The sequence below is a fragment of the Suncus etruscus genome, chromosome 1, assembly GCF_024139225.1.
Source record: "Suncus etruscus isolate mSunEtr1 chromosome 1, mSunEtr1.pri.cur, whole genome shotgun sequence".
In the NCBI taxonomy this organism is placed as follows: Eukaryota; Metazoa; Chordata; class Mammalia; order Eulipotyphla; family Soricidae; genus Suncus; species Suncus etruscus.
The window spans coordinates 62327205-62349236 of record NC_064848.1 but is presented as its reverse complement, the minus strand read 5'-3'; the positions used below and the strand labels follow the sequence as shown (position 1 = coordinate 62349236).

General features: G+C 41.2%; 2 protein-coding genes across 3 annotated transcripts in view; one reads left to right on the top strand and one right to left on the bottom strand.

The window, feature by feature from the left end:
• GNE (glucosamine (UDP-N-acetyl)-2-epimerase/N-acetylmannosamine kinase) overlaps positions 1-19905 on the top strand; it is a 40073-nt gene extending 20168 nt beyond the window's left edge. For both annotated transcript variants that reach the window (XM_049773279.1, XM_049773271.1), the window contains exons 5-12: positions 820-1032; positions 1450-1537; positions 3447-3657; positions 11711-11840; positions 12175-12396; positions 14254-14436; positions 18193-18309; positions 19020-19905. In XM_049773279.1, the coding sequence (XP_049629236.1) occupies positions 820-1032; positions 1450-1537; positions 3447-3657; positions 11711-11840; positions 12175-12396; positions 14254-14436; positions 18193-18309; positions 19020-19255 (1400 nt within the window). In that variant the 3' untranslated portion in view covers positions 19256-19905. The remainder of the gene's footprint in view (positions 1-819; positions 1033-1449; positions 1538-3446; positions 3658-11710; positions 11841-12174; positions 12397-14253; positions 14437-18192; positions 18310-19019) is intronic.
• LOC126009936 (pre-mRNA-splicing factor SPF27-like) lies at positions 16250-16631 on the bottom strand. Its single transcript, XM_049774258.1, has one exon. It carries the CDS (start codon positions 16535-16537, stop codon positions 16310-16312), a length of 228 nt encoding a protein of 75 aa, XP_049630215.1. The 5' UTR covers positions 16538-16631; the 3' UTR covers positions 16250-16309.
• Positions 19906-22032: the final 2127 nt, after the last annotated feature.

Sequence of the window (22032 nt, the reverse complement as noted above, 5' to 3'; positions counted from 1 at the left end):
GCAGCCAGTACCTGCCTTGCCATATAGAGTTGGAAAGAACAGTATGCATGCCTGGCTTCTCTTAAATCTGCAGCTCCTGGACTTGGGTAAGCATGATTTGATCACCAAACTACCTCTTAAATAACCAACCAGACTAGAATTTTGTTTCCATTGGTAGATAGTAGCTAGAAGATGAGTAGAGAAGCAAGCATGGAGGCATGAGATGTTGCTTCCCTATGTATCTTTTTCAAATCATGCAGTTCAAGTACAATATCAGCCACAATATCTAAATCTGATTAGTGGCAGTGCTACCCAATGAGCTGATGTTTATTTAAATGTATGCATGACTGAGCAGAGACCCTCTTACCAGCTTAGTATGCCAAAGTCTTCCATTCAGAGAATCTCCCATAATGAGAGACTGTTGGCTTGCCTTGAGCAAGCCATTGATGTTTGAAGACTTTTTCTGGGGCATTAAAAGGTATTTGTTTTGCCCAGCATTGTTTGAAAGTCTCAACTGCTACTATTTAAAATTGTGAGATACAACAGGGAGTGTGGCTTCATGGTAGAGGATGTGCTTTCTATCTATGAGGCCTTCAGTTCAATTCCTTTCTCCACCAAAATAAATAAAAATAATTAAATAAATTCCTAGAGGAGTTGAAGCAGACATTGTAGATATTATTCATAGAATGATCAGTTATTTCCTATTTTTCATAGATATTAGTATGTTTTTATAGGGAAGTTTCCTTACATGTTGCTATAACTTGCCAGTTAAAATGGTTTCTGTAGCTCATAAGCCATTTAACCGTTGGTTCTTTTTATATATATTTTTTATACCAACAGGGAGCAAAGAGATGGTTCGAGTAATTCGGAAGATGGGCATTGAACGTCATGACAATTTTCGAGCTGTGAAACATGTCCCATTTGACCAGTTTATACAGCTGGTTGCCCATGCTGGTTGTATGATTGGGAATAGCAGCTGTGGGGTACGGGAGGCTGGAGCCTTTGGAACACCTGTGATCAATCTAGGAACTCGTCAGATTGGAAGAGAGACAGGTACTTACTTACATTTCACACTTAAACCAACTGAGGTTACACACACAGACATTCTCTAAGGTATGCATGTATTATTGCTGGTATACACATTTATCTACCAAAATGCATATGAATGTAAAAATGTTAACATTTCTCCAGTAGACTTACTCTGAAGTCTTCTGGATTTCATGGTTAATTATGAACACAACATTCTGCTAATTGCTTTATGCTTTGCTTAGTTGGGCTTAACATCATTGCATGGGGATGGAGAAAGAGAGAGAGAGAGCTTAGTAGTAATGGTGCCTGTCTTGGGCATGATTGACCTGAATTTGTTCCCTAGCACCCCATCTGGCCTGAGCCTTACCACGTGGTTGCCTCAAAACAAAACAACAGCAGCAACAACAAATCATTGTAATATATTGATGTTTTTTTTCCTAGGGGAGAACGTCCTTCATGTCCGGGATGCTGATACACAGGACAAAATCTTGCATGCACTGAAGCTTCAGTTTGGCAATCAGTACCCCTGGTGAGTAGTGACTGTTTTTAAAGATGATTTTAAGGGCTATTTGCTTCGGATACCATTTCAAGCTGCATGATCCCTGTTTAATCATCCTAACACCTATATCCCTAGGGAACTCTAGCTGCTGGTGACACACTGCTTGCCATTACCAGGCTTCCCATAAAGAATGACTCTTATTTGCTTCAGTAAAGTGAGATAGTACTTCTTCTTGGATATACATCATTAGCCTACTTTGAATGTCTCTAACTATCAGAAATCATAACTGTTTTTTGTTTTGTTTTGTTTTTTTGGTTTTCGAGTCACACTTGGCAGCACTCAGGGGTTACTCCTGCCTATATGCTCAGAAATCGCTCCTGGCAGGCTCCGGGGACCATATAGGATGCAGGAATTCAAACCACTGTCCTTTTGCATGCAAGGCAAATGCCTTACCTCCATGCTATTTCTCGGCCCCCATAACTGGTTTTCTTAAAGAAAAATAAAGAGTCTAATAGGGCCAACTCTGGTTTTTCAGCTGTTGGCCTCTGGCTGTGGGAGCTCAGGGCAGGACTAGGTTGTTTGGACCTCTGGCTGCTCCTTTTTGGCACTGAGATGCTGAAGAAAGTTGGTGTCAAGAGTAAAGCTAGGGGCCGGGAAGGTGGCGCTAGAGGTAAGGTGTCTGCCTTGCAAGCGCTAGCGTAGGACGGACCATGGTTCGATCCCCCGGCGTCCCATATGGTCCCCCCAAGCCAGGGGCGATTTCTGAGCGCATAGCCAGGAGTAACCCCTGAGCATCAAACTGTGTGGCCCAAAAACCAAAAAAAAAAAAAAAAAAAAAAAAAAGAGTAAAGCTAGTGGAGTGACTGAGCTGGATGTCATGAGCATAGCTGCCTAGGTCTGTGGAAGGAAAGGCGATCGCTGCTCTCTGTGGTTCTTCCCTGCTCTTAGAGACTGATGTAGTGAAAATCTCCTGAAAAACTGACAAAACTTTTTACCTCCACAAGATGAAATTTGGGAGAAAAAAAATTTTAACCAGGTTGAAAAAAGAATAAAAGCAGTAAGTTAAACAAATTAAGTCTAGTTCAACATTTTAAAATGCCTTCCTTTTGATTTTTGAATTTATGAGCTTGTCTGTGTTTGAATGACATTTTTCCCCCTGGATAACTTTTCCCCCACAAACATAAACAATTAAAAAGAACAACAGCGGGCCCAGAGAGATAGCACAGTGGCGTTTCCTTGCAAGCAGCCGATCCAGGACCAAAGGTGGTTGGTTCGAATCCCAGTGTCCCATATGGTCCCCCGTGCCTGCCAGGAGCTATTTCTGAGCAGACAGCCAGGAGTCACCCCTGAGCACTGCTGGGTGTGGCCCAAAAACAAAAACAAAACAAAACAAAAAGAACAACAGCAATAAAATCACTTCCCTAAACTCTGAAGACTTTAAAAAATTGGTTTAACAAAGATTTTTTTCCCTTGGTAACACAGACATTTTGTTAATGTCTATATATCTAAGACTGGTAATAGATGCCTCTAATCAACGGTGGAATTCAACTTTGCAACAGTGATATTCAGGTATTTAGCTAAGACATTCCTGAAGACTTTCAGACGTTATTTTAAAAAGCAGGTCAGGGGGCCGGCGAGGTGGTGCTAGAGGTAAGGTGTCTGCCTTGCAAGCGCTAGCCAAGGAAGGACCACGGTTCGATCCCCCAGCGTCCCATAATGTCCCCCCAAGCCAGGGGCAATTTCTGAGCACTTAGCCAGGAATAACCCCTGTGCATCAAACGGGTGTGGCCCAAAAAAACAAACAAACAAAAAAAAACAAAGAAGCAGGTCAGGTTATTACTTGCAGTACCAGCTCCCACTGACATCTTTTGTGTCCTCAATATCATTTCACATGGTGAGGAGAAAGAAGTGTTTTTAATAGAGTTTTTGGATTTTACAGTTCAAAGATATATGGGGATGGAAATGCCGTTCCAAGAATTTTGAAGTTTCTCAAATCAATTGATCTTCAAGAACCACTGCAAAAGAAGTTCTGCTTTCCTCCTGTGAAGGAGAGTATCTCTCAAGATATTGACCATATTCTTGAAACTCTAAGTGCTTTGGCTGTGGATCTTGGTGGGACAAACCTCCGAGTTGCCATAGTCAGCATGAAGGTAAAACAACTGGTTTGTATCCCAGATGAGTAACTAGTTTTTTTTAAAAAGTCTTTTTCGAGGGACTAGAAACACATATGAGAAGTTATAATCATGTCCAGAGTATTGTTAGTATTGTTCTGTTTTGTTTTCTTGGTGCTGGGGATTGAACTCAGAGCTGCAAATACACAAGGCAAGTGTTATGCCATTTAGCCACATCCCTGGCTCTAGACATTGAGTTTTGGATTCATTTCAGAGTCTGCTTTATCATTTTATTAGTCATGGTGCTTGTCTATAAAAGTTTAATGTACAGGGGGCCAGAGAGATAGCACAGCATTAGGGCATTTGCCTGGCACATGGCCGACCCAGGACGGACCTGAGTTCAATTCCCTGTATCCCATATGGTCCCTCGAGCCTGCCAACAGTGATTTCTGAGCACAGAGCCAGGAGTAATCCCTGAGTGCCACCGGGTATGACCCTCCCCAAAATAATAAAAATATAATGTGCAGGAATCCAAGATAATAGACATGACAACTTCATGTGACACCTTCAGGAGTAGAGAGGGTGCTTGTCCCCCAGGAGCTTGCAGTTTCATTACCTGAGTGTGGAGGATGATGAGGGAGGCTCTACACAGGGCATAAGGGCCCTTCTCCTTGAGAACAGTCACCTCCAGCCTCTGCTCTTGTGGCCCAGCTGTGGTTGGCCAGAGGCCAGTCTTTAACCTTTTCTGCTCATGACTCTTTCTGACCTGGTTTCCTTACCCTCACCCCCTCCTTGGCCATTTTTGTGATTTTTTTCTACTGGCCTCTTTGGAATATCCTGGTGATATCCCGATGGAATATCCTGTTGAGAAACACTGGTCTAGAACATGATTTTAGGTGAATACAGCAGACCTTTTAGTCTCTGAATCAAATCATCACCATGTTGAGAATGCCTTTCAAGTAAAAATAACAAACATCTTTGTTAAAATGATTTCCAGTGACTTAACAAGGAAGAGTAAACCTGCCAGAGAGAAAATAACATTTGGGGGGGGGGTGGTCCCACCCAGCAATGCTCAGAGCCAGGAGACTTCTGGCTCAGTGTTGTAGAGTGGGAACAGATAGGGCTCCTACATGCAGAACATGGACTTTTGACTTCTGTGATATCTTCTGGCCCTTCAGAAAAGTCTATATTTACATTACAGGAGATATATAAAGTTTTAGTAATAAATCCATGGCGATAGCAAGAATTTTAAACACAATGTTGCTTAGGTCAGCTAGAGAAAAGTAAAACAAAACCATGATTTTCCCAAGAGAAACCAAAAGCTCTTCTTTAAAAATACAAACAAACACTCACAAAGCCAGTGTCAACAACTCATGAAATTGTGAGACCCAAACTTTAACAATTAAAACTTAAAATGGGCCTGTTATGCTGGTAGGCTGGGGGCAGAGGTGGTAGCATGGGACACACTCTGGAAACACTGGTGGAAGAAGATCGACACTGGTGGTGAGATTGATACATTATATGACTGAAACTCAACTATGAAGGACTTTGTAAAACACAATGGTTTCAATAAAAATTAAAAAAAAAAATCAAAAATCACACAAACATGAGGCTCCAACAGTAGCAAAGCAAGTATGGTGCTTGCCTTGCACATGGCTACCTGGGTTTGATTCCCATATCCATCTAGACCCCTGAGCCTGTCAGGAGTCATTCCCGAGGGCAGAGCCAGAAGTAACCTGAGCACTGCCAGGTATAGCACAACTGCATCCCCTCACCCACACACACACACACACACACACACACACACACACACACACACACACACACACACACACACAAAACCCTAAAATTGGGCAGGGCCAGAGTTTTTTCCTAGCAGTGCTCAGGGACTTGGGGGTAACTTCTGGCCATATTTGGCCCATCTATATAGGCTGGACAGTAACAGTTAATTTGTGGGCCTGGATGGTCACCAGAGCCACATCTAGTGGTGTGATGCTCAGGGGATAATTTGAGGCTTTTACAAAGCCATGAGATAGTTCTTGAGATAGCTCCTTGGCCAATGAATACTTTTTTCCTTCTTTGGGGGGCAATATTTGGCAGTATTTTTATTGAGGTACCATGCTTTATAATACTGTTATCCATCATACATCACTTTAGTATTACACCGATTACTGGAGAGCCTTCTTCCCTACTCCATGCACTTCTCAAAGGCCTCTCCCAGCTACCCCTTTCCAGGTGAGCTCAGTTCTGTGGAGAAAATCTCTAGTTGTGAGGACTTTAGCTATTTGTTCCTCCAGCTGTGTTAATATATTTTAAGTTAACATGAAATAGATACATCATATAAATGTACAGTTTACTAAGAGTAAAGAAAAGAGAATTAAAAAAATTTAGGGGCCGGAGTGATGGCACAGTGGTAAGGCGGTTGCCTTGCATGAGGCTGACCTAGGATGGACCTCAATTCGATTCCCCAGCATCCCAGATGGTCCCCCGAGCCAGGAGCGATTTCTGAGCGAATAGCCAGGAGTAATCCCTGAGCATCACCAGGTGTGGCCCAAAAACCAAAATAAAATAATTTAAGGGAGAGCCCAGAGAGATAGCACAACACTAGGGTGTTTGCCTTGCACACAACCGATCCAGGATGGATGGTGGTTCAAATTCCTGCATCCCATATGGTCTCTCATTCCTGCTAGGAGCGATTCCTGAGCATAGAGCCAGGAGTAACCCTTGAGTGCTGTTGGGTGTAACCCAAAAACCAGAAAAAAAATTTTAAGGGAAGCTGCATAGACTTCTTTGTAAGTTCTTTTTCTTATCTTGCTCCTTTTAGTTTTTGTCTATCTTTGGTGTATTGTCATTCTGATTACAACGTACCTTGAAATTTTTCTGTTTGAATCTAATTTTGCTGGAACAGTCCACTGGCTTTTTGGATCTTGGTGCTTATATTCAACTCTTGAAAATTCTTAGCTATGATTCTTTTTTTTCCTTTTTTTTTTTTTTTTTACAAAATCAGGTTCTAACAAAGGTCGAACGTTCAAAAAGGTGGAGCAAATTGAACTTTTTAAAAGCAAGAGCTTTCTGTATGTTTTATTCTCTGCATGTGGGAAGTTGACCCATGAGCTTAGTCATGTAGTCTACAATGAGATTAAAATAATATATAATGGATGCTTAACACGCATGCATCAGGATTCGAGCTTCTTGTTGTCATTTTGTTATTTTTATGCATAAAATCTTCATTTGTGTAGGGAAAAATAGTTTCATTTTATAGTTGCAGGCAGTTAAGCACTGAAAAGTATTTTCTGAATGTCACTATCCAGGAAGCTATCCAACTCCTGAATCTTCCTATCGTACCTTAATTTTCAGCTGGGAAATGTTGTAGGGCTCATTCCAGGTAAATCATAGGAATTTCTGGTTTCCTCTCTGTTAAGTTATTGCTGTCTCCTTGCTTTTTGATAAAGTACTCAGTGGAGCTCACTTCAAAGCTCTTCTCCCTATTACTTAGTTTTTTGTTTTTAATTGAAACTCAACTACAAACGTTTATAATCACGATGCTTAAAAAAAGACACTATTATTAGAAAAGAAATTAAAAATGAGGGCCCGGAGAGATAGCACAGCGGCGTTTGCCTTGCAAGCAGCCGATCCAGGACCAAAGGTGGTTGGTTCGAATCCCGGTGTCCCATATGGTCCCCCAGGAGCTATTTCTGAGCAGACAGCCTGGAGTAACCCCTGAGCACCGCCGGGTGTGGCCCAAAAACCAAAAAAAAAAAAAAAAAGAAAAAAAAATTAAAAATGAATCTTAAGTCCATTTCTTTTTTTCTTCTCTTCATTTTCTTCTTCCTTTCTCTTCTTCCTCCTCTTCTACTTCCTTTTTCTCCTCCTCTTCATTTTTTCTTCCTCTTCTTCCCATTCTTCCTCTTTTCTTGTCTTCTTTTCCTTCTCTTCTTCCTCTTCTTTTTCTTCTTCCTCCTCTTCTTTTTTCTTTATTTTCTTTTTTATTTCTTTTTGGTTTTTGGGTCACACCCAGCAGTGTTCAGGGGTTCCTCCTGGCTCTATGCTCAGAAATCGCTCCTGGCAGGCTCAGGGGACCATATGGGATGCTGGGATTCGAACCACCATCCTTCTGCATGCAAGGCAAATGCCCTAACCCTCCATGCCATCTCTCCGGCCCCCTTTTTTCTTTTTATTCTTCTTCCCCTTCTTCCTCTTCTTCCTCCTCTTCTTTCTCCTTTTCCTCTTCTCACTCTCCCTCCAACACTTCTTAATATTCTCTTCTTGGGTCTCTGAGACGCCAATGATTCCTATGTTGTTTCTGTTGAGTTTATCAAAGACTTCTTTTTTTTTTTTTTTTTTTTTTTTTTTGGTTTTTGGGCCACACCCTGTGACGCTCAGGGGTTACTCCTGGCTATGCGCTCAGAAGTTGCTCCTGGCTTCTTGGGGGACCATATGGGACGCTGGGGGATCGAACCGCGGTCCGTCCTAGGCTAGCGCAGGCAAGGCAGGCACCTTACCTCCAGCGCCACCGCCCGGCCCCTATCAAAGACTTCTATTTTCATCTGTTCACATTCTTTGTTCACATTCTTTATTCATGTCTGATCATTTGCTTTAAGGTTCTTTTCCAGTCTCTTCTGCTGTATGAGGATGTTCTGATCTCATCCTCTGGCTTGCTAACCCCATCCTCAGCTGCTGTTGCTCCTTTGGAGAGGTTTTTCATTATGGTGTTCATTTCATCTACCAATGTTTTTCAGACCTCTTATTTTGGTTGTAAGTTCTGCCATTATGGTCTGTTCATATCTGTCTATGCTTGCTTTGAGTTCTTTGAGCATTCTCCATATTTTATTTTTAATTTTTTTTTATTTTTAATTATGAGAACAAGGATGCAAAGAAAGAGTACAAGGTAAAGTTACAGTGGAAGGACAATCACCCATAACATAATTCTCAGAAGTCCCCTTGCTGATATCTTAACTTTGAAATTTCAGCCAAAGAACCAAAGAACGTTAAGATAAATAAGACAGAATCCATGTACAATTACTTTGTCCCTCAGTCCCCAGATTGTAACACATTATAATATTTCTTAACAGCATACAAGGCAATCTAAAGCCATAAGACTTACATAACTCCTTAAACATTACAGGCATAGTATTTTTTTACATTTCCATATACATGCATATTAGCTTAAGTTAACCTCAAATTTTAAGTGGGTTCTTTTTAAGGATTAGAGTCAAAGCACAGTACAGTCTCCATATTAATACTCTAAACTCCTTATCTGAGAGGCTAACTAGGTAGTTGGTACTTTTCATGTCATCTTCATTCTCTATGAGTGGTATTGTCCTGCATTGTTTCCCCATTGCAACACGTGTATAGTGGTTTTTACTATGTGCTGTGTGGGGGTTCGTGGGTTAGAAAATGCTTGCAGCCGCTGAGCGAAGTGGAGCAGCAGCACTTCTCTGGCTCCACCTTATTGGGTGTGGCCCTTATTGGGTTTGGGTCCTGGAGATTGTGTTTGATGGCGTCTTCTTGGCTGTCTTTTGCAGGAAAGCAGACAGGGAACAAGGCAGCAGTTCTTTATAATGATTCTCTGGATTTGGGCCTTGGAGATTGTGTTTTCAATGGCATCTTCTTGGCTATCTTGTACAGGAAGGCAGCTTAGCTATGATTTTTTTTGTTTTTTGGATCACATCCGGCAGTATTCAGAGGGTTCTCCTAGGTCTACGCTCAGAATTGCTCCTGGCAGACTCGGGGGACCATATGGGATGCCGGGATTCGAACCACCGTTCTTTTGCATGCAAGGCAAATGCCCTACATCTATGCTATCTCTCTGGTCCTGAGCTGTGATGCTTTTTTTTTTTCCGGGCCACACCCATTTGATGTTCAGGGGTTACTCCTGGCTAAGTGCTCAGAAATTGCCCCTGGCTTGGGGGGACTATATGGGACGCTGGGGGATCGAACCATGGTCCTTCCTTGGCTAGCGCTTGCAAGGCGCTTACCTTACCTCTAGCGCCACCTCGCCGGCCCCTTAGCTATGATTCTTAACTAGTGACTTTTCATCAAATTTGCCTTCCTGTTCCTTGGGGACACCGATGATTCTTATACAATTTACCTTGAACTCATCCCATAGTCCTCTGGAGTTACTACATTAATTTTCTTCCATGACTTTTTTCAATTATCTGTTGTTCTCTAGAATTCTCCTGCATCTCATCTTGGAATGCCTTGATCTTTTCCTCAGTCTCTGACTCTGCTGCTCAGACAGACATTCAGTTGCAACTTTTTGTGTTTGTTTTTACTATCACCAACCATTTTCTTCACTTATGTCATTTCTGACTGTAGTTTTCTCATTTCCTCTATTGTGCTTTGCTGACTGCTTGTGCCATTTTAACTCATTAAACATTCTCATCATGGTGTCCTTAAAGTCATTCTTGAGTTTATAGGGCTGCTTACTTCTGGTTGAGCCTTCTGTGGTTATTTAACTCACTGTGCTACACATCTTTCCCATTGTGTTTGCTGTGCTTCTGCCGTGCTGAGGGTGAATCTTTGTAGTTCATGTTTTTTGGAGACCATGCGGGATTAGGTTGGATGTCACTCTTTCCTTTCTCTGCTGATTGTTTCCCAGTGATAGGAAGTATAAGTATGAACCATATAAGTGAGTCATGATGAGGTGAGTTGGAGCTATTTGACAAGATGTGGATGGAAGGGGCTTGCTGAAAAGATAGGGAATTGAGAGTCAGGAGTTGAGACTACTGGGATCAGCTAGAAGGTTCAGGAGATGCAGAGGTGGCCAGTTGAGAAGATGACAGAGAAGTGAAACTTAACTTCTTTAAGCAAACAGAAAACATCCCCCCAGTAGCATCTTATACTACTAAGGCCCCCTGGACCATCCAGCACCCTTCAGAGGATAGTATCATCCTCTTTGGAAAACATTGCTCCAGAGACATTCCTATTAAAATCAAGAGGAGGAGCTGGAGAGATGTAATGTGTTTGCCTGGTGCTGCATAGGATCCCCAGAGTCCTGCCAAGAGCAGTCCTTTAGTGCAGAGCCAGGAGTAATCCCTGAGTGCAGTCAGGTTTTGACTGTTTACAAAATAAACAATAAATGAAAATAAATATCAAGAGGAAAAGAATCTTGAATTTCAACACTATTTAACATTACCCTGGAATTATGAAGGAAATAAACAAGGAATAAACAATAAAAGTGAAAATCGTTGAGCCTGGGGATATCTGACAGAACACCCTCCTTTTAAGCAGGAGGTTATCTTCTCTACTTAGCTGCCCACATGCCAAGTGTAGTTCTGGCAGCACTGCCCTTTGGAATCTCAGGCAAACCACAAGCAAGTGTTGGACCCCCGGCAAAGTATCCCAGACAAGGAAGTGTGTACAAACCTCCAGTTACTGCAGCAAAGGAACAAATAGTTATAAGAGTACACCAGAAAACCACATACACACAAAGAAAATTATAAAATTCTATTATAAAATGGGCTCAGCACATGCTTCCAATTCAGAAGATCTGGATTGATCTCCAGCAGGGTCCCCAACTCTCCGCTCACCTCCACCCCCAATAATTAAATGACTTGGGTAGAAATGATTAGATCTTCTTAAAAGTTTGAATCAAAGACTAACAGAACTCTAGTTAGTTTTCAGTTTTCAAGAATACATACTTAGCGAGCAATACTGTGAAATTTACCTAATAAACAAGTAAGAAAATAAATTGAAAACCAAGATAAGTAGAAGCAGCTGTCATCATGGTATCATACCTTTATTGGCTTCAGTTACTGGAAATAAAGCTTTGCCATTTGCATTATTCATATTGTTGCTCCATTATTTAAACAAGAATATTGTGTTAACTTGGAAAGGTAGAAATATGAACTTTTAATTAACTAGATTCAAACTAGCCAGCATCACCTAACATTATTAGAGGGAGCCCATCTGGTTCATGTTGACCACTCATTTCCTAGGACACAACTTGGTTTATCCACTAGGGCTGCCCAAGAAAGCCATTACCTCCTTTTACCCGGCCTTCCTTACCCCAGTGTCTGGAGTAGGAACAGATTCACCGGTGCTCCATAGCCACTACAGTGAAACTGACCTTGTTTTGTTTTTCCTATAGGGTGACATAGTTAAGAAGTATACCCAGTTTAATCCTAAAACCTATGAAGAGAGGATTAAATTAATCCTGCAGATGTGTGTTGAAGCTGCGGCAGACGCTGTAAAATTGAACTGCAGAATTTTGGGCGTAGGTAAGAATGTGAATTACGTATCCATAAAATGTTCATTTTCAGTACAACCACTGACTTCTGATGTTTAAAAGTCAAGTCAGTATATGCCAAATCCTGTCTTGGGCTCCCAAGAATGGAAATTCTAGGACACTGAATAAGTTTTTGAGAAATGCTTCACTTACACTTTAAATCTATGTATTTAATACAAAACTGTGACATTCCCTTGCAGTCTTTGGTGTAATGTTTGTTTTAGAAGACTTTGAGAGAATGAATTTCGGCTTTAAGCCCAGAAAATTAGCATATTTTCATGAGATTGCTAATCAGTTGTTTTCCTTGTGTTTGTGGTGGAGCTCAGGCATTTCCACTGGTGGTCGTGTAAATCCTCTGGAAGGCATTGTGCTGCATTCTACCAAACTGATTCAAGAATGGAACTCTGTGGACCTCAGGACCCCACTGTCTGACACTTTGCATCTCCCTGTGTGGGTGGACAACGATGGTAACTGTGCTGCCCTGGCAGAAAGAAAATTTGGCCAAGGAAAAGGCGTGGAAAACTTTGTGACACTGATTACAGGCACAGGTAAGAGATGTGAGGAAGTAACATCAGGCACTAGATTGTAATGTTGAGGTACATCTTCCACACTCAAGATAGCAACATCACTTTCTGCTAGAATAGAGCCCAGTTGTGGGACCGTATGAGAACTTGGTGCATGGTTCTGGGTTTGATGCCCAGCACTGCAAACAAACACAGCAAATGAGAATGAGGGCTGCTTTTTGGGCTCTTGCAGGTGTCCTGCCTCGGACATGGGTGTTGAACTACAGAAAATTGTTAGAACTCTTCAAAGTTCTTATTACCTGAAGTAACTTGTTTTCTGCCTTTTCCTCAGTCTTTTTCAGCCCACTATTAACTATTGTCCAAGGCACCAGTGATTATCAGTGATAATCCTATATCAGTGATTATCCTATAAATATATTTTGCATTTAAATGTTTTTGACAAATGCCCTATCTAACCACTAAAGCCTAAGGCAGGTTCTGAGGTAGCTGTCGTGGAAATGAGTGAGCTCATCCTCTAGAACCTCCACCAAGCAGATCCTCCCTACCACCCATACTTGGAGAGTATAGTTTGACCTGTTCCTCCCAGTATTGCTGTGTATCCTGGGAATGTGGGCTATTATTCAAGGTCACTATCAAGCTGGGATGTAAATGGTGATACCCACAGATGCCAGAAATACTCTTACTAAGATTAAGCTGAGTGTTTTTCCTGAATTAAGTATTTTCTGGTTTGTTGGGAACTTTTGAGTTTCCAGAATTAAAAAAAAAAAAGTGGCATTGTGATAGTAATAGCTGGAAAGAATCACTCTGGAAAAGAACTGGGAATTGAAAAGTAAAGTGATACCCTTCCATAACCGTATTGCAAACCATGCTGCCTAAAAAAAGGAGGGAGAAGAGAGACTAGAGAAAGAGAGAATGAGAGAGCGCCATAGAGACTGGGGAAATTGGTAGAGGGAAAGTGGGCTGTGAACACTTGTGACGGGATGGGTTTTATAACATTGTATGACCAATTCTGTCTCATCGTAATTTAATTTAAAAAGATAATAGTAGGGGTCGGAGATAGCATGGAGGTAAGGTGTTTGCCTTTCATGCAGAAGGTCATTGGTTCGAATCCCAGCATCCCATATGGTCCCCCGTGCCTGCCAGGAGCAATTTCTGAGCATGGAGCCAGGATTAACCCCTGAGCACTGCCAGGTGTGACCCAAAAACCACAAAAAAAAAAAAAAAAAAAAAAGATAATAGTAGGAGCCAGTGAGATAGCACAGTGGTAGGGCGTTTTACCTTGCACGCGGCCAACAAAATATGGACGCTGTTTCAATTCCCACCATCCCATATGGTCCCCCAACCCTGCCAGGAGCAATTTCTGAGTGCAGAGCCAGGAGTAACCCCTGAACACCATCAGGTGTGAATCCCCTCCAAAAAAAAGATTACAGTAATAACAAAAGTAAAAAAGAAAAAAGCCTAAAGATCCAAGCAGATGCAACACAGTATTCAGAACAGCTATTAAAAGCATTTCTGGGGTCCGGAGAGATAGCACAGCGGTAGGACGTTTGCCTTGCATGCAGACAGATGGTGGTTCAAATCCCGGCCTCCCATATGGTCCCCTGAGCCTGGCAGGAGCAATTTCTGAGCACAGAGACAGGAGTAAATTCTGAGTGCTGCTGGTGTGACCCAAAATCAAAAAAAAAAAAAAAAAAAAAAAAAAAATTCTATCCAGAATGATTCCAAATAGTTTTGGTAGTTGGAAATTTTCAGTCATTTAGGCAAGTACATATTAAACAAACCCTCATATTCTAAAGCTCTGCTGACTAGGTAAGGCCTTGTCAAATCAGTTTTCAGTTCCCAAGAAAAACCCTTCTCAGTACTTGTTGTCTGTCACTTCAGGCATTGGTGGTGGAATCATCCATCAGCATGAATTGATCCACGGAAGCTCCTTCTGTGCTGCAGAACTTGGCCACCTTGTTGTGTCTCTGGACGGACCCGATTGTTCCTGTGGAAGCCATGGGTGCATTGAAGCATATGCATCTGGACTGGCCTTGCAGAGGGAAGCAAAAAAACTACATGATGGTTGGTTTTTACATTATATAGCCATGTGGTATTACATAGTCGTCATATGCAAGTACTTCACAGTAGAGATACCAAAGATGAACCCTAAGGCCAAAGCCTTTCCAAGTCCTAGAGGAAAAGCAGGCCTTCCTCATACTGCAGATGGAAAGAGTCCTGGGTTCTGACCCGGATTAGCATTATTCCCCCCCCCACCCCCCCAAGAGCTGGAGATGGACAGAGTTCTTAGCTCCAGGAGCCAAGGGACATGTTCTTGCGTTTCCAATTCTCAACCTCTAGCATAGTCTGGGTACTCTGTCACATTTTCTGTTTTTTATTTATTTATTTATTTATTTATTTATTTTACTTGGGGTCCTAGTGGTTTATAACACTGTATGTTTTAGGCATAGTTTATCATCTTGGTAAACTATAAATCCTACCATCAGAGATCCAGCCCAACTCCCTCTTCCTTCCTAACTGCCTCCATCTTTTGCCAAGAGTCTAAGAGGTGAGGCCAGAGGGAGAATACACTGGGCAGGGTATTTTGCTTATATGTGGCCAACCTGGGTTTGATCCCTCGCACTGCCTATGATCCCCTGAGTCAGGCCAGAAGAATCCCTGAATGCAGAACCAAGATACAAGCCCTAAGCACTGTCAGGTGTGGCCCCCAAACAAATAGAAGTCTAAAGAGTTTTATTTATGTTTTGTCTACTTGCTTTGTTTCTTTATATTCCACTTAGGAGTGAAACTGGTAAGCATTTTTCTTTCTCCTTCTGACTTCACTGACATCATCCCTTCAGGTTCTATTCATGTTGTGCAGATGCAAAGTTTCATCCTTTCTTTACGGCTGAGTTTTACATTACATTGTAGATATCATCTTTATCTAATTATATGATAGATGGTGTTTGAGGTGTCTAGTTCTTGGCTATGTTAAATGCTGCTTCACTGAATAAAGGGGTGCATGTATCTTTTTGGGAGAGGCATACCCCCTGAAGGCCCAGGTATTGAGGCCATGTTGCTTTAAAGTTAGTGTTTTTATATTTGGTATATACATTCCTAGATATATATCTAGGAATGGAATTGCTGGATCATAAAAGAATATATATAACACATGTATTTTTACATATACATATATCTTTTATATATTACTGTATCATAAAGTAATAGTCTACATATATTATGATTTATATAAAATTTATATTATGATTTATATAAAATTTATCTTTATATATAAGCGATATATACATACATAACAAATTATGTATACATCTGTATGTATATATATTGGGGTTTGACCACAACTAGAACTGGCTTGGGGGCCAGTTATATGAGGTATGGAGGATCAAACCAGGGTAGGCAGCATGCAAAGCAAATACCTTACTTCCTGTAACTAAGCCAACCCTATTTTTAATGAGACACTTCCATAATATTAAATATTCCTCATAATACTCAATATTATGTGGAACTTCCATAAAACTTAACTGTTTTACATTCCCACCATGTCGAGTTCTTTTTTTTTTTTAAGTTGAAGTTTTTATATTTGCTATTGTAAAACCGGAAAATAACAGTTCACATCACAGCCCGGATCTTTCCTTGATCTTCTAGGAGAGCTGGAACGTGGATTTCTTTCAAGTCAAATTCACTTGTCTTCTCAGAAATCTTCCCGGATGTTTTTTTGCTGCCAGTTTAAATCTTGAATATGTTTCCTTAACTTCTGGAGCTCCTTCTGTGCATGTTCAATCATATGAACTAGATTTTCATTATACACTTCCCAGGCATTACATCCATGTTGCGACATTAGTTTGAGATTCTCAATGCGAACCACCTGGACGTTTTTCTGTCCTGAAGAAGGGGCTGGAAGTTCATATCGTTTCATACTGAGTAATTCAATTGGTTGTCAGGCAGCCAACCTTTCAAATTCATTTCTCATTATATCAGTTTCGAAAGCAGAATAATCCGGAGCAGTCAGGTAGCTCAGGTAGTTCTTGGTGGGTCGGTAACGGCGAGTTTCCTCCTCCACCAGCGCCGCAGACACCTCACACACGCCAGGTGTCTCGTAGCCTGGGTCGAAGTAGGGCAGCGCGTCCACCACCAGCTCCCTGGCCACCAGCCCGGTGCCCACCATGTTTCATGTCAGGAGTTCTTTTTCTGTATGTCTTTGCCAACACTTTTACCTAGATCTTTGATCTTTTAGGTACAGGCCATTCACAGGGTGTGAGATGCTCTTCTCCTTGTTTTCATGTGCATTTTCCTGATGTCACTTAGAACATCTTTTCATGTGTCTGTGGCTATCTTTGGAGAAATGCCTATTTACTCTGCTGATTTTTAAATTGGATTGTATTTTTTGTACTTTATATATTTTTAATATTCACCTCTTTTATATAAGGTTTGCAAGTATCTTCTCTCATTTAGTAGGCTGGCTTCCTTTTCATGAGGTTTATTTTGCACTGGCAGTTTTTTAGTCTGATGTTTCTGATTCATTTCTACTCCATTTTATTGGTCTCTTCTCTTTGGAGATGAATCCACAAAGATATATCATTATGCTTAAGGTGCTTACCATCTTTTTTTGTCTTTATAATTTATAGTATGATTCTAAATTCAGTCTCTAATCCATTCTGAATGAGTTTTAGTATATGGATTGGTAGTGGTATAGTTCTCACAACAAATTTTAATGGAAAATACACATTGGTAAGCCTGTGAATTTTATTTTTTGCCATGCTCAGCAGTGCTCAGGGGTTGTTACTCCTGGCTCTGAGCTCTGAAATTACTTCTAGCAGAACTCAGGACCATGTGGCATGCCAGGGGATTGAACCCACGTTAGCCCGGTATGAGGCAAATGCCCTACCTGCAGTGCTATTGCTCCACCCCCAACATGTGAATTTTTTAATTTGTGAGATATCTATTTGCATTTAAGCTGTTTTCTGGATATGTTATGAAAGTCAAGTGATACCTAGTCTAATGCATGAGAAGTTATTATCATTATAATGTAGTGTGTCCACTGCAATGAAAATGATGATGGAAGTATAGAGATACATAGAAGGATGTCAACATTCCCTTCCTGCCTGCTCCAGAGGGATGGGAGTGAAAGGGTATCTGAAAACAGAAAGAATTAGTATGGCATACTTGAATGAAATGGGGGCATTTTTCATGCATGGCAAATAACCTTTATAGGCACAGAAAGGACAAAGGGTTAAGTGTAGCAAGAGGTAAGTTAAAACCTGCAACAGATAAATGGATAAGCCACTGACAGCCTTAAGAGCAAGATATCTCTGAATTTTAGATTCTTCAGCAAGCTTTGTTTTTGTTTTCCAAGGAGAAAGGGAGATGAATGGAGAGGGCATCTAGGTGGGAATTTTAGAGTGACTACCAAATTTTTCAGCCTAGGAGTCTGGTTCTAGGAATGTAAGAATAAATTTTGGCGCAAAATAATGCTAAGGACATCCATCCACTTGGGATGTCCCAAGTAGAAAGGTGGGAGAAAGCTGGTACTGGGGTCTGATGTTCAGGGGAAATAGCTGGGACAGAGAGAGGGAACTGAGAATGACTTGCTTTCGGGTGGATAGTCATACCTGGGAGTGGCTCCAGACGATGTCTGACAGGCAGTCAAGGACTCCAGGGAATGTGGGTATAGTGTGTATATTTTGTGAATTTTGAAGCTTCGCAATGTGGAAAGAGTATATTATCTTCCCAAATAGTCTTGCTACCTATAGTGTAATGCAGGCTTCCCACCAGACACCCACCATCACTAATGCTTGCGTCTCCTTCCCTCTGCTCCCACAGAAGATCTGCTCTTGGTTGAAGGGATGTCAGTGCCAAAAGACGAGGCTGTGGGTGCACCCCATCTCATTCAGGCTGCAAAACTTGGCAACACAAAGGCCCAGAACATCTTGAGAACGGGTAAGTCTGTGGCTCTGGAAGGCTCTACCACAGGGGATAGGATGGCAGATGCCTGGGCTCCCCAGGTCCAGCTTCCTTCAGATCTATGCTTTGGAAAGGCTGTTCAGTGGTACTGAGAAGGAAACCACATTAATGTAGTTGACAGTATTAGTTTTTTAGGCAGGTCCTTTGTATTTAATAGTTGTGAGAAAAAGAAAAAAAACAACCTGTTCATTTTACAACAAATTCAGAGAAATAACAGGAAGTATACCAGTTTGAATCTGATCATATACCAAAAAGATCATTTCCTTCCAGTTTAACATAGTTGAGGATCATATCTAATTTTCTGCTTAGTTTTTTTCACTTTGAAGTATCACATTATCCTTTTCTTTTTTTCAGTGTGTGTGGGAGGTGGGTAGGGGGGCACACCTTGGCAATGCTCAGGTTACTCCTGGTTCTGCATTCAGAAATCACTCCTGGTGGTGCTCATGGGATGCTGGAGATTGAACCTGGGCACCTCACCTGCTATATTATCACTCTAGCCAGATACTATTTTATATTAAGAATAAATGATGATGGGGGGACACGATAAAAAAAAAAAAGAAGAAATGATGAACATTCTTTCCTGCTTTCTATTTTGTAGTCTGAGTGGACTTAACTGGCTGCTGGCTTTCTTCCCCACCTTGGCACATCAATTAGATTCCCTCCTTAACAATTTTTTTCCCCTGTAGCTGGAACGGCTTTGGGTCTTGGAATTGTGAACATCCTCCACACTATGAACCCTTCCCTGGTGATCCTCTCTGGAGTCCTCGCCAGTCACTATATTCAAATCGTCAAAGATGTCATCCGCCAACGAGCCCTATCCTCAGCTCAGGATGTAGATGTGGTAGTTTCGGATCTGGTTGACCCTGCCCTGCTTGGTGCTGCCAGCATGGTTCTGGACTACACCACCCGCAGGATCTGTTAGGCCTTGCCCGAGTGCCTACAGACCAAGACTCGAGGTCTCCTTCACGGATTCAGGATGACTTGTAGACAAATGTATCTTAGAAAGCAGATTTGGTATTTGGCAAGTGACTCTGCTTTTTGTCTCCTGAGGTTCCCTTTCCCAGACCAATATGCTCTTCTGAGGTCATTTCGGCTCAACTCATGTAAGTACCAGTCACACATTTCTGTGCCAAAATGAGCTTCACAGTAGGCAAGGAAGCTTCAGGACTCTGCTGACTCTGAACCACGGAGACCAGTGGTCTTGCTTGGGGTGTAAGCTCCATACGGGAGATCGGATTAATAATCCTTCCTTCTCCATCCTGTGCTTATGTGGCAGATCAAAATTTGATCAGGAAAGAGAATGAAATCTCACCATGAAATGCTTTTTTTTTAAGAAGTTTTATTGCAGGATTTTTAAAATTGTGTAATTTTGATAAACTTTGAAATATGTATCTTAACTGTGAAACCATGACCACAATCAAGACTTGGACATTTGTCACCTTGATGTCACGTGTTGAATGATGTTATTTACTACTCTAGCAGAACCTGTGAGCAAATGAGAGTAGGAACTGAGTTACAGGAGTGGCCTTAGTGACCTTGTCCTTACTGTGTCTTATGGACACAGAAACCAGCCATTTGATTAGTCTAAAGATTAGCCATCCCAAAAGGTTCTGCTGTTGACAGTAGCCTCCCCTTCAATAGCTTTTTCCTCTGGATGGGGTCTATGTTTGGCATATTCGTGGAGGTGGTGTTTGTTTGCAACCTAGAGTTCAGACCTGAGACAATTCTGGCTAAATATGACTGTGTTCACTGGTCTCAAGATATCCTTGCTATCAGTTATAATCAAGAAATACTAATGAAGAGTACCAGTTAATAAGTGCCTCTTGTGTGCCAGACTCTCTACTAGGTGCATCATGTACATTATTCTGAATTCTCACAACCGTGAAGGAGGTGTTTAAAGTCACATTTTATAGAACTCTAAGCTAAGGAAATTTAGTATGTGAAATGATATGCCTAAAACGTTGTGGCTAGTAAATCTTGGCAACAGGGTTTGATTTCAGGTTCGTCTTTTTTCTGTTTAGGCACACCTCTCATTTCAAAAACTTGGTAAAAACTTACATTCTCATATACTCCAGACTACTAAAAGCTTTAACAAGCATCTCAATTGCAATTTGATTGCTCTACAACCCTCCTCCGTGATTAATTTTATCCAATCCTTCTCTAGGCTATGGACATTTGGCTAATAGTGTTTGGATTGGTGACAAGGATTTTATGGGGACTATCAGATGGCTAATTAGGAAAAGCTCAAGATTTCATAATATTACCTATCTCAGTGTTAGCATTGTGTAATTAAGTAAAGGAATCAATATGGCATATAAACTATGGTTCTTGTGATGGGTAAATAAAAAAAGAAAGAGAAATTTGCTGAGTCCTAGAATATGGCCAATTCCCAAGTCCTAGTTACTGTTAATATTCCATCATGTTGATAGGAAGAAAGTTTACCTGCTTTGGGAACTAGAGGGTTTGCTGTGAAGAGCATCACAGCCCCTTAGTGAAAAACAAAAGCTATTACTGCTCTCCATACCAGATAGCTGTGTGCCCCAGGTATTTGGAAGCATGATACTGAATCTAAAACCAAATCTTAGTTTTATTAAATTTATGAAAATGTTAATATATTCCAACATAATTATTACATATAATTAAGTAATCATGTTAATTTATTTTCATGTAAATGTTTTTATGTAACTTTTCAGACAAATGTTAAAAAAATACATTTCCTTGCCAAAATCCTAACACTTTTGTATTTTTGGTGTGTTTTATTTTGGGGTCAGTAGACCCAGCAGTAATTAATACATATTCCTGGTAGGATTTCAGGTGGATATTGAACCCAGGTCAGCTACATCCAAGGCAAATGCCCTCCCTACTATACTGTGGCTCTGGCACCTATTTTGTTTTCCTTTCTTGAACATTTGCTGCATCAGTGAGCAGTGGAGATGCACACTTGGTTATAATGGAATGCTGGCTCTAGTCACACAATTACATTGTAGTGCTCACATATACTTGCGGTGGTGCACCAGAATTTGCCACTTTTCTTTGGTATTGGGGAATGAACTAAGGTCTTTTGCATGTACCAGAGATCACACAATTTTTGTGGCAGCAGAGATGATCAGGATGGAACTCATGCCTCATGCCTGCTGGGCAAGCACATTCCCACTGAGTCACGGCACTAGAACTGTTTTGTTATTGGCTTAAAAAAAATTCCCCTTCTAGAACAGAATTAGATTGGTGATTGAACAACTTCTGAAGGTCATATAACTTCTTTACTGTGGTCTGCTATTGATTTTCCTCCCCTGTCCCACATAAACCTCGATCACCAGAAAATAGTTATATGATGCCTCAAAATTTGACATTAAAAGGCAAAGTGGCCAGGCTAGGCCAGATGGGGATGTGGCTTGATGGCACAGTACCTCCTTGCATGTGAGCCCCTGGCTTCAATCCTTAGCACTGCAAAATCAAAACAGACCCCAAGTCATTTTAAACTAACTGTTGAAAACTTGAGTCCCTAAACCAACCCTCCACCTCTTCAAGCCCCTTGATAGGTCAAGTTAGCAGAACAATGACCAGTTACTATTGATCTCTCACAGACACTCCACAACTTTGAGGCTCAACCCGTTTTCACTGCTATGGCTACTGAAGGTCAGGAGTTTAGGAAATGTTCCTACTGTTAGTGGGACAGGCTGCTTTGCTCTGTGGTTGGAT